Source organism: Mesoplodon densirostris, chromosome 3 (genome assembly GCF_025265405.1).
Source record: "Mesoplodon densirostris isolate mMesDen1 chromosome 3, mMesDen1 primary haplotype, whole genome shotgun sequence".
Classification (NCBI taxonomy): domain Eukaryota; kingdom Metazoa; phylum Chordata; class Mammalia; order Artiodactyla; family Ziphiidae; genus Mesoplodon; species Mesoplodon densirostris.
In genome coordinates, this window is record NC_082663.1 from 128,918,896 (window position 1) to 128,931,677 (window position 12,782).

At 43.0% G+C, this 12,782-nt stretch overlaps 1 protein-coding gene across 2 annotated transcripts in view; it reads right to left on the minus strand.

The window, feature by feature from the left end:
• Positions 1-12,782, minus strand: part of PDE6A (phosphodiesterase 6A) — a 66,797-nt gene that overhangs the window by 34,838 nt on the left and 19,177 nt on the right. For both annotated transcript variants that reach the window (XM_060092052.1, XM_060092051.1), the window contains 2 exons: positions 11,877-11,951; positions 6,887-6,951 (listed from right to left, as the gene is read on the minus strand). In XM_060092052.1, the coding sequence (XP_059948035.1) occupies positions 6,887-6,951; positions 11,877-11,951 (140 nt within the window). The remainder of the gene's footprint in view (positions 1-6,886; positions 6,952-11,876; positions 11,952-12,782) is intronic.

A 12,782-nucleotide genomic window follows, 5' to 3' on the forward strand; every position in this document is an offset into this window, starting at 1 on the left:
TTCAGTAGTTGTGGCTCATGGGCTCCAGAGTGCAGGCTCAGTAGTTGTGGTGCATGGGTCCAGCTGCTCCATGGCATGTGGGATCTTCTCAGACCAGGGCTCGAACCCATGTCCCCTGCATTGGCAGGCGGATTCACAACCACTGCACCACCAGGGAATCCCCCAGTGGTAACTTCTGATGTAGGGACAGTTGGACTAAAAACTTAAAACTGGATCTTACCCTCCCTCTTCTCTCTGGTGGCTCCAAGCACCCACTTACTATACCAGACCAAGCCCCAAATCTTGGCTAAGCATCTTAATGTCCAAATGTAGACACTGAGAAAAAAGTGATAAATCAGTTTTATTAATTTCACACTGAGTTTGACTCCCAAAGAAAACAGACAAAATTCATCCAACAGATTGTTATTGGCTGCTGAGCAAAAACAGTTGCTGTCATTTCCCTCCATTTAGTACTTACATACAGAGAGTTAGCTTAATATCATGTAGAGTGAGGGAAACCCATCTAGGATGAGCTCCTACCACATACCAAGCACTAAGCTAGGTGCTTTACATACTTATTTATCCCACACAGCAATATCACAATATTGGGTATTATTTTTACTTGTTTATTGCAAAAAATATATACACACATGGAAAAATGCATTAAAAACTTCATCAGTTGTTTGAAAGTGAACACCTATGAAACTATACCTGGCACTTCCCTGGTGGCGCGGCGGTTAAGAATCCGCCTGCTGGGCTTCCCTGCTGGTGCAGTGGTTGAGAGTCCGCCTGCCAATGCAGTGGACACGGGTTCGTGCCCCGGTCCGGGAAGATCCCACATGCCGCGGAGCGGCTGGGCCTGTGAGCCATGGCTGCTGAGCCTGCACGTCTGGAGCCTGTGCTCCGCAACAGGAGAGGCCACAACAGTGAGAGGCCCGCGTACCACAAAAAAAAAAAAAAGAATCCGCCTGCCAATACAGGTTCGAGCCAGGTGGTCTGGGAAGATCCCACATGCCGCGGAGCAACGAAGCCCATGCGCCACAACTACCGAGCCTGCGCTCTAGGGCTTGCGAGCCACGACTAAGCCCGTGTGCCACAACTACTGAGTCCGTGTGCTGCAACTACTGAAGCCTGCGCACCTAGAGCCCGTGCTCCACAACAAGAGAAGCCACCGCAATGAGAAGCCCACGCACAGCAAGGAAGAGTAGCCCCTGCTCGCCGCAACTAGAGAAAAGCCCATGTGCAGCAACAAAGATCCAGTGCAGCCAAAAACAAATAAATAAATAAATACATTTATAAAAAAAAAAAACAAGAAAGAACAACCTTGTTGGTACCTTGGAAATCCCTGACCTGACCCCCTGCCACTCGCAACCTTCTCCCAAACCCCAAAGGTAACCATTGTCCCAATGTTATGATTCTTCTTTTTCTGTGGCCTGTTTTCCTGTAGCCTGTTTCATCTGTTTTAGGTAGAATCAATGTGCATACATTATTTCATTGGACTTCTTTTTCATGTTGCTGTAATTCATTTGTTTGATTGACTTCAACCGTTTTCCCTGGTTAGGTTGCATATAATTTATGCATTCAACTGTTGATGGACATTTCCCTCAGTGCAAGGCTAATATGCGCATTGCTGCTTCCAACACTCTGGTGTATATATGCATTCAATTCCATGTGCTAGTTCTAGGAGTAGAAATACTGAGTCCTAAGATGTGAATGTCTTCAACTTTACTAGGTAAGACCAAACTGTTTTCTAAAGTGATCATGCCAATTTTTACTCCCATCAGCAGTATATTAGAGCTTCCTTTACTCCACGTCTCTGTCAATACTTAGTATTTTCAGACCTTAAAAGAAAAATTACTTTTAGAAGATTAAGAAAGTTCTCCTTTATGGAGATAATTATGTCATGTTTCTCTTAACATGGCAGATTGTATTTATTCATTTTTCTAATGTTAGCCCTGCATTCCTGGAATATACCCAATTGGGTCATGATGTATAATCCTTTTTAGTTATTATTTGCTAAAATTTTATTTAGCATATTTGTATCTATATTCACAAGTGAGCTTGGTCTGAATTTTCTTTTTTCATACAGTCTTTGTTGAGTTTTGGCGTCAAGTTTATGCTAGCCACTTCTTTTTCTAGTCTCTTGGATAATTTGTATGAGAATTGCATTATTTCTTCCTTAAATATTTAGTAGAACTCACCCCTGAAGGCATCTGGGCCTGGAATGTATTTGTGGGAAAGTTTTAATGTATTTTATTGTTATAAGACTATTGTGGTGTTCTATTTCTTTGTGATTTATATTTAGTAGGTTTTATTTTTGCAGGAATTTGCCTCTTTCATCTAGATTTAAAATATTTTTGGCATAATATCCTCTTACTATCTTGTTAATTTCTGTGTCATTGTGGTTATCCCCCTTTTTCTTCCTGATACAGCTCATTTGATTTTCTATTTTTCTTGCTCGGTCTTGCCAGAATTCATCAATTTTGTTAATCTGTCCAAGAAACCAGCTTTTGGCATTTGTTCATTATTCTGTTAATATTTCATTAATTTCTGGGCTTATCTTTATTCTTTTGGGGAGGGTTTATTTATCTGCTTGTTTGCTGTTAGTTTCTTGAGATGATGTGATGGATAGCTTCTGTCTGCCCCTCCAGATCCGCTCTCCAACCTGCTCCTTCCTGTCCCAGGAGGCCAATCTGTGTGGACTCCATCAATAGGGTGCCTGGCCTTCCAGCTTCTGATTGAATTTAACCCAGTGAGGAGACCTGGCCAAAACTAGAGGCAGGTAGAACAGTTAGGTCAGGCTATTTATTTCCCTGGGTTCCCCCTGGCAGGGTTGCTCTGGGTTTGCTGCGTCTCTTTTTTTGTTTGTTTGTTTGTTTTGTTTTGTTTTGTTTTTTGCTGCGTCTCTTGACTGAAAGGCAACACTTCTCTCAAGATGCCCTGCTCTACATGACACTTTCTCCTTCCAGGTTCTAGAAATTTCCTTTGGGCCCAGGAATGCTCACAACAACCTCAGTACTAGCATATTCTCTTTCAGTTTCCTTCATTCCACCCACACCTCTATAATTCATCCCTTTATAAGTAAAGCCTCCTTGAATTACCCTAATTTGAATGTGATGCCTATTATCTGCTGGGACCCCGACTGATACAAGTGGGTACAGAGTTTATTACTTTATATTGTATTCTTTTCTCATATGAATATTTAAGACTGTAAATTTCACCTTAAGCATGATTTCACTGCATCACATTGGTTTTGATATGTAATATTTTCATTCTTTCAGAATATGTCATAATTTCCATTGATTTCTTCTTTTACCCATGGACTATATGGAAGTGTATTCTTTTTTATTTTTTTCAGAAAAATAGTTTCTAGTTTCCAAGCATAAGAAGATTTTTCTGGGGCCTTCCCTGGTGGTACAGTGGTTAAGAATCCACCTGCCAATGCAGGAGACATGGGTTCAAGCCCTGGTCAGGGAAGATCCCACATGCCGCGGAGCAACTAAGCCTGTGTGCCACAACTACTGAACCTGTGCTCTAGAGCCCATGGGCCACAACTACTGAGCCCACGGGCCACAACTACAGAAGCCCATGTGCCTAGAGCCCGTGCTCCGCAACAAAAGAAGCCACCGCAATGAGAAGCCCACACAGTGCAAGGAAGAGTAGCCCCTGCTCACCATAACTAGAGAAAGCCCGCGTGAAGCAATGAAGACCCAGTGCAGCCAAAAATAAATAAATAAATAAAATTAGTTTTTAAAAAAAGTGCATTAGTAGAGATATAGTCACTTCTTAATGATAAAGAGGTCAATTCAATTTCAGGAAGAATTTACAAATGTGTATATGCTTGATAACAAGGCCTCAAAAAAAAGAAAAAAGCAAAAACTGACAGAAATATAAGAATATATAGATAAATTCATGTTTGCTCATTGATAGAGCAGACTAAAACACACAGAATAGAGAATATTGGAATAAGATAATTAACAAACTTAATCTAATGGATATATATAGAACATGGCACCTCACCTCCAAACTACAGGACACTCAGTGTTTTCAAGAATACCTGTGCATTTACAATAACTGGTGATATAATGGGCCATAAAACAAACCTCAATACATTTCAAACGATTGAAATCATACAGAGGTGTCCTCTGGTCACAGTGAAAATATGCTAGTGGTTTATAAATATGTTATTTTCGCTAATAACAAAAATCTTATTTATTTATTTATTTTTAAATTTTATTTATTTATTTTTGGCTGCACTGGGTCTTCGTTGCTTCATGCGGGCTTTCTCTAGTTGCGGTCAGCGGGGGCTACTCTTCCTTGCAGTGTGCGGGCTTCTCATTGCGGTGGCTTCTCTTGTTGCGGAGCACGGGTTCTAGGCACGTGGGCTCAGTAGTGGTGGCTCGCAGGCTCTAGAGCAGAGGCTCAGTAGTTGTGGCGCACGGGCTTAGTTGCTCTGCGGCATATGGGATCTTCCTGGACCAGGGATCGAACCTGTGTTCCCTGTACTACCAGGAGGATTCCTAACCACTGTGCCACCAGGGAAGTCCCTCTACTAATGCACCTTGAGACCTATTTTTATCTGATAGTCACATAGTTACATCAGTTTTCTTTTGATTATCATTTGCAAGGCATATCTTTTGTTCATTCTTTTACTTTCATTCTCTCTGCATTCTTATCTTTTAGATAGTTCTCTTGTAAATAAGATATATGGTATTTCTTTACGCATATCTCACAGCTCATCAGTTCTTACAAGAACTGGTTGTTTTTTTCTTTTTTTCTTTCTTTTTTTTTTTTGGCTGTGCTCTGTGGCCTGCGGGATCTTAGCTCCCCTACCAGGGATGGAACCCATGTCCCCTACAGTGAAAGCATGGAGTCGTAACCACTGGATGGCTAGGGAATTCCCAAAAACCGTTTCTTATATGCAACTGAGAAAGATAATATTCTGCCAATTAATCTGTAATGCAGTGCTTTTTGAACTTATAATTATTACTTTATGAATATCAACAGAGCTCTTTTAGCATTTAGGTATAGATTTTTTTATCATATTTCATACCTTTTTCCTGGCTTTTTGTGCCATTCAAAGGCACTTTTTGTTTCCGTGCTGCATCATAGTATAATCTCTTTAAGTTACTTCTAAGAATTTATATTAAATTCAATGCGGATACAGGTACACTGTAGAAGGCAGCAAGGTGGATGTTATCAGAGTCTAGAAGGGTGTGGTACTTGGTGAGGAGTGGTGAGACATTGGGGAGAACTGTGATCTGTGATAACTCAGAATACAGACAATGAGTTTGATAAACTGGCACCTCTAGAGAAGTGGTTAGAAAACAGAATGGTGGCAGTGTATGCAGTTGACAAGGAAAAATAAGAAAAAGAAAGAGACGAGTTTAGGAAAGACTCAGTCTTCATGCAAACAAGACTGAACAGAGAGAACCCAGAAACTCAGGAACCTGAAGCAGTCTCTCATCCCCAACCAGTAAAAGATAAACCAGAGAACTGAGTGACAGGATTATCAAACTTGTTTGGCAACAGTTGTGACCTCTCACAACCACTATCTAAGGATTAAGGTGACCTGCTATAAATCCCTTCATTTGGACCAGAGAAGAGACCAAAGGTGAGGCTCTCCCACAGAGGCTGATCACAGCCTCATGGAGTCTGCAGTTCAGTTGGGAAAGAGAGCCGAGCCTCAGACAGAACTGTGGGGTGGCTCTTAGTAACCACAGAGGATTCACATAGGTAACAAGAGAGCTACGTTTTGGAGAGTGCTCTACTCAGCAAAAAGTACAAGCTGATACTAAAAACGTTCTTGACTGTTGAAATCTTTAAATGGCCTTTGAGCCTCCACCACCTGCAGGTAGGTTGGAGGCCTCACCCTCTGGGAGTTCTTGCCTTTTCATTATCCGCCTAGGTCATATAAGAAGACATTAGAGAATAAGCTTTCTGGGACTTCCTTGGTGGTCCAGTGGGTAAGACTATGCGCTCCCAATGCAGGGGCCCCGGGTTCAATCCCTGGTCAGGGAACTAGATTCCCCATGCATGCCTCAACTAAGAGTTCGAATGCTGCAACTAAAGATCCTGCGTGGCACAGCTAAGACCTGCGGCAGCCTAAATAAATAAAAAAAGATTTAAAAAAAAGAGAGAGAGAATAAGCTTTCCTTGGGGGCTGAGTCACTTTCTTTGCCAGCTTCCTGCCTTTGCCTCACCTTCTGCATTAGGCCCCAGATATGCCTCCATAGAAAAATCATTGAAAAGCCCTGATCAGACACCGTGGCCTCATTCTATAGAGAGGCCCAAACCGGCCACTTATTTATTTTTTTAAAAATTAATTAATTAATTTATTTATTTATGGCTGTGTTGGGTCTTTGTTGCTGTGCTCAGGCTTTCTGTAGTTGCTATGAGCAGGGGCTACTCTTCATTGCGGTGTGCGGGCTTCTCATTATGGTGGCTTCTCTTGCTGTGGAGCACGGGCTCTAGGCATGCAGGCTTCAGTAGTTGTGGCACGTGGGCTCAATAGCTGTGACTTGTGGGCTCTAGGGTGCAGGCTCAGTAGTTGTGGCGCACGGGCTTAGTTGCTCCGTGGCATGTGGGATCTTCCCAGACCAGGGCTCAAACCCATGTCCCCTGTACTGGCAGGTGGATTCTTAACCACTGCACCACCAGGGAAGTCCCCAGGCCACTTATTGATACTGGACTTGGGACTTGAACTCACAGCAGCTGAGTCAGAATCCAGCCTCATTTTCCAAACTGCATGGTCTTTCCACCCTTCCACACTGCCTCCTTACTGCTCTCCTTGCCTCGAACAGAGTGTGTGGCCTTCTTGGGTTTGGTTAGTGTCGATCTTGGAATGAGTATCTTATGGACACGGATAATGTGCCTGCAATTCTACATATTTTGAGAAGAGACTTACGGGATGACTTTGATGTCTTCTTTGCCATGCAGGATGTAGTCAATGACCTTGTAAAAGTTGATTTCCTAGGCAAAAGAGATAGAGAAAGTTCTTCAGAGTCTGAGACTACTTCAGCAGGAGTGTGTCCTTGAGAAAGGCTTTGTTCTTTACCCTGTGCCCTGTGGTTTTCCAGAAGCACCAGCCTGACCTTCTAAGGATGTGTTCCATTGCCCCTGGAGCTCACTGTCCTCAGCTGACTCTCAGAGTTCAGTGTGCTCCTCCTTGGAACCAGCCCACAGTGGCCAGGCAGGGGCTGGGATCTGGGGCTGGGTAGAGACATAGGAAGTGTTCCAAGGGAATCTGGGGGTTCAGTATAAGGAAAAAGAGAGAAAGATTGCTGGTGTAGTCTAGTGAGAGAGGGAGGTGGAAGGAGGCTTCTGTCCCATTTAGCATCATCATCAACCCAGCCATCGTCCATGTGGGGTCAGCTCCATGGTCATGGACCCCTTTCTCCTTCACTCCTCCACTCAGCTGCTCTTTGCTGCATCAGCTCTTCCAGACTTGCCTTCCCAATCATCCCTCATGCTTCCCCACTCACATTCCACCTCTTCCATCCCTCCCACCTCCTTACACCATTAAAACCCCCTTTCTCTTAAATTAGACCTGTTCAATTACATGACTTCCTAACATGGGGTTGGATACTGGCAGGTGGTTCCTTTTCCCTAGCTCTCCAGGGAAAAATCCATTACCTTATTGGAACGTGATGGGCAGGTTAGTAATAATCATTTTGCAAATAGGAAAACTGAGACCCAGAGAGAGGAAAGGACTCATTTATAGTAAGACAGTAAGCCAGGACCAGAACCTTGGCCCCTGACTCCTGTGCTCAGAGCTCTTTCTACTGTCACTTAAGGTTAAGAGCTTAAAATAGTGTTTTCCTCTCTGTAGCACTCTCACCTAGCATGGGGGCTACTCACAGTGTGGTCCCTGGACTGGTACCAGTCTGCAAACTATTTGTTACTATTCCATGATGAGATAAAAACAGAAATTGACAGTCAGTGTTTAGAAACTTTTACAGCAATTTGACTGAGTTAGGTTAGGTCTGTTGAAACTGATAATTTAAAAAAGACAAGTTTTGTATGTCTTTTAAAATTTTTATTTTTTGCGTAATAGACTTTTATCATATCTTGAAAAGTATCAGTCCAAGATAAATTGGAAATTAAAAAAAAATTGTTCCTCTACTACAGGTTATTTTGAGAAATATTGCCCTCGAGATTTAAATGTTGATACCTGGGCCCCATCAAGGCCTCCTGACTCAGAACCTCCACAAAAGGAAATTCCTCATCTAGTCAAGGGTGTCTAGTTGACGGGCAGTCGTGACCTTCTTCAGGCTCACGAGGGAGAGAGAGGCTCTCCTCCTCAACGCCCAGCATTGGAAGCAGCTACAGCGATTGAACCCTTCTAGAGCGGCTCCCAGGGCATCGGCTGCTCCAGGGTAGGTAAGAGCTCCCTGCAGTAGGAAGCATCCAGGGGAAGACCGGGTGAACCCCACAGCACAGTGAAATGGAGTTAGGAATAGATCTAGAGTGCAAAGACTCAGGCTCTGGTCTTGGTTCCACTATGTGTCCTTTCTGGGCCTCAGTTTCCCCAGCTGTAAAATCGGTGGTGTTTGTTTGTCGTTGGTGTCAAGTAACAGAACCCTTTCCCCTAACAAAGCATGGGCCCTAATCTAAAGCAGAGGAAAGTAATGCCGCCCTAATGGAAGCAGAGTTGAGTACATGGAGATCCTGCATCTCTCCTGGTTTTCCCTCACTCCCTGTCCTGTCCTCCTCTGCCCCCATTCACCCCTGGCCCAGGCAGCCACTGTGGGAGCCTTGGGTTCTAAAGATAATCCGGGAATTTAAAAAACTGAATTAGGGAATCCCTAAAGCCCCTTCCAGCTATGATTCTAAGACTATGGTTGGAGAGTTAGCATAGATAGATAGTCTCTCATAGATTAAAATGCACATATTCTTTGACCCAGTAATTCTACATATGCTAATAAATCCTATAGATATATTCCCAAATGTAGGTAACAGCATTATTTTCCCCATCTAGGGCTCTCAACCAGACTGCTTTAAAAAGTCTGGAGATGGCTGATAGCTATCACTTGGAGATGGTTAAGCAAACTGAGTGCCTGCAGGTAGTGGATACTTCGCGTGTCTCCAGAGCGACTAGCTGTATCTGTGCTGATAGGGAAAGATGCCAAATATACTCAAGTGGGAAAAGTAAGGCACAAAATAGAATCATCACCCTTGTCAGTGGTGGTGGTGGAATGTGTGTGTGTGTGTGTATATATATATATATATATATATATATATATATACACATATATATACATATATATGTATACATATACACACACGTACATACACACACCCAGGAATGTCCATGGACATTTGGGAAAGGTAGACCACTCACAGTGGCACAGTGGCTGCCTCAGGGCAGGCTGGATTTCTGTGCTGTGCTCTTTTGTATGGTGTGAGCTGTTCTCTGTGCTCATGTATTACTTTTTCAATAAATATAAATACATTGCGGTAAGAACATTTTAAAACAGTGAGGTCATATCCTATGGGAGGTTCTAGAAATCAAAGGTGGCCACATTATCTGCTGGGACTTTGGTAGAGCTGTTTCCTTCTGGGAGGGCGAGAGGGCCTTCTTGCTTCAGGGCCACCTGTCCTTGGGCCTGGGCTGTTCACTGCTCTCCCAGGGAAGCTGCTGGCTCCCTGGGCCTGGTAAACTGCCCTACCCAGGGGTCTCCATGAGATTCTTTTAGAAAGGTGAAAAATGGACTTTTTTTCTTTTAAACCCACAGGAGAATCAATTTTGCTTTCACAGAAAGCAACAGAAAGTTCAGTGTGCTTTAGGTAAATAGAACTTTTTCCACACCCTGTAGCTCAGCCAAGTTGCTTTCAAGGCCATATTCATGTAGGAATTCACCAGCCTTTGGAAAGTCAAAACCAAGCCATCAATGAGTGCCTTTGTCACCTCGCACCTAAGCAGCTGACGCTGTAACACAGGGTCTTTGAAAGAGCCACATACAGCCAGAGCCAAATCATCATGCATGGAAATATACCAGTTTTAAAAGAAGTGTTATTTTTTTTTTCCCCATGAAGTCTACTTAGCCTTTTTCATAATTAAAAAACACACACAACGCTTTATTTTTCAGAGGAGATGAAGTGAGGTGTAGTTGCTTTGGGGGAACTTCAGAACCAAGATTTGGGGAGCTAATTGGTCAAAATCCAGATGAAGATTGTATTTCTAATGTGAATGTGGCAGATAAAGTGTGAGAGTGATGTTAGAAGGCAAAAGGATAAGTTAGATAGAGCCTGATATTTCTCTGGCTGTCCTGGAATTGGAGATGACCTCTGACCTCAGGGCTCAGCTCAGAGAGCTGAATATTAAAGCAGCCCGGGAAACTGAAATTAATTGAAGTTGGTGGTGTCTGAAAGCTATGGTGATCTCTATTCTATATAGTTCCTAGAATTCTAAATTTTAGGAACAAGTCCAGCTCATATGTGAATTAGATGAAAAGCTCAGTAGTAACATCTCAACTCTGCCGACACAAAAACTGTACTTAAAAAGGAAAAATGTCCCCAAATAGTTTTCTGACAGCAGCACATGATGTAAGCCTTGAAGACTCAGTCTTCCCAGATGAAATCATGAAATTGTGTGGGCAAAAGAGTAGTTTGAAACTGGACAGTGTCAGGTTATAAAGGTCATTTTGGGTAAAGCAGAACAGACAGTTTAGATTCCAAGGTTGAAATCTTTTCTGGTGTGTATATGAAGCTCACAGGCCAGTGTGTTAATTCTAAATCCCTAGAGTTTGAATTAAGGTTAAAAAAACTCTGTCTCTCACACACACTCACACACACACACACACGGACACACACACAGACACAGACACACGCTGTCCTTTATCTTTATTTTGGGTAGGGTTAGTGTTGGCTGGGGGGAATCAGGCCTCCTAGCAGAAACTGACATACCATTTCAGACAGGCTGGAAGGTTTTGTGGGAAGAATGCTGGACTAAAACTCAATTCAGGACACGACTCTGCTGCTTACCTATTCTATGTGGCCTCAGCTAAAGTCATTCTGTCATTCTACAGGTTCTATAGGCCATTCGACTGCCAGGTCTGTTTACCCTGCTCCATCTTTACATCCCCACACATTTCATTTCAGCTTCTCTAAAGTGTTCATGCCTCATCTTTAAAATGTAGCAATAGTAGGAAACCAGAGGTCACAAACTGAAGTGCCAAGAGAGACCTGATAGAAACATAAATGAGAGGAGGAGGCCAGGGGTGTACAAGAGGGAGTCCGGGGCACCGTGCAAACTAGAGAGTTCAGGCCACACATTGCAAGGAGGCGGCCGCTACTCAGCTCCAATGAAATTTACCCTGCAGGACTGTGGGTCCAGTTTTGACTGATCTGCCACCTTTTGAAAAGAAACTGAGAATCTAGATGTTTATCAGAAATATCTTGATTTTTAAGTGCTAAGCTGCCAATTCAAAACTGTTTTAAAGTAAAAACAAAGAAAAACTAAAAAAATCTTATGTAGCCAAACATATTTATCTATTGGCTGGAATTGACCTTCTGGCTATCAATTTGTACATTTTAGATTAGATTTTAAGATTATTTGCAGCTTTAATTGTCTACAGTTTTCCTGCTGGGTGAATCCTTGAGCAGGTTGCTTGATCTTTCTGGAGTTCTTTGCTCATCTATGGAATGAGAATATTTATTCCTCCTTTGTCAGTCCCACCAGGTTATTGTGAAACTCCAGTGAGATATTAAAATAACTTGCAAATTACAGGGCTTGCGCAATTGTGAGGAATTATCATAATTTCAAGGGAGACAACCCAACCCAGAGAAGATAAATACCGAAGTGGTAAAGAAACTTCAGCAGGACCTACAGTGCCTTACTCGTTTGCATTTCATTAAACATTTGATCATATTGGACAGGCTAGAGAGAGACCTACCCTTCCATCTGGAGTCCTGGGACCAGAGTAGGGTGGAGCCTCACCCATCAGGACTGGCCACACGTCAAAAAATTCCTAGGAATGAGAAAAACAATAATTATGTGTCTTGAAAGTAGGTCAGAAAAAGATTAAGAAGAGAAGGCTACCTGTATGAGTCATCTATCACTGAAATCTGGAAGATGGGCAGAGCTCAGTGAAACCAAAGGTTGGAAGGGCTACAAGATTCACTAGAGTTGGAGAATGTCAGTCATGTCTGTACTTTGAGATATATCAATATCATCAGAACTGGATCTGTCTAGGGACTTCCCTGGTGGTGCAGTGGTTAAGCATCTGCCTGCCAATGCAGGGGACATGGGTTCGATCCCTGGTCTGGGAAGATCCCACATGCCGCGGAGCAACTAAGCCCCTGCACCACAACTACTGAGCCTGCACTCTAGAGCCCGCGAGCCACACTACTGAAGCCCATGCGCCTAGAGCCCGTGCTCCACAACAAGAGAAGCCACTGTGATGAGAAGCCCATGCACCGCAGCAAAGAGTAGCCTCCACTCGCTGCAGCTAGAGAAAGCCTGCTCGCAGCAACAAAGACCTAACGCAGCCAAAAAAAAAAAAAAAAGAACTGGATCTATCTAATCAATAACCAAGAAATGGGAGTTAGGTTGGAGCACCCTCATACTCCCTGTGCTGTGGGACATGAGAGGGTAAATGGGGACTCTATGGCTAAGAAATTTACCTTAAGTATTAATACATGCTAAACATGTGAGCAAACGTTTAGCTGGAACAATGTTTCTTGCAGTATCATTTATAGCAGTGAAAAATCAGAAAAACCTAAGTGTCCAGTAGGAGGGGACTTATTAAATCAATTATGGTATATCTAGTAACAATGATGTTACAGTTGTGTAGGTATTG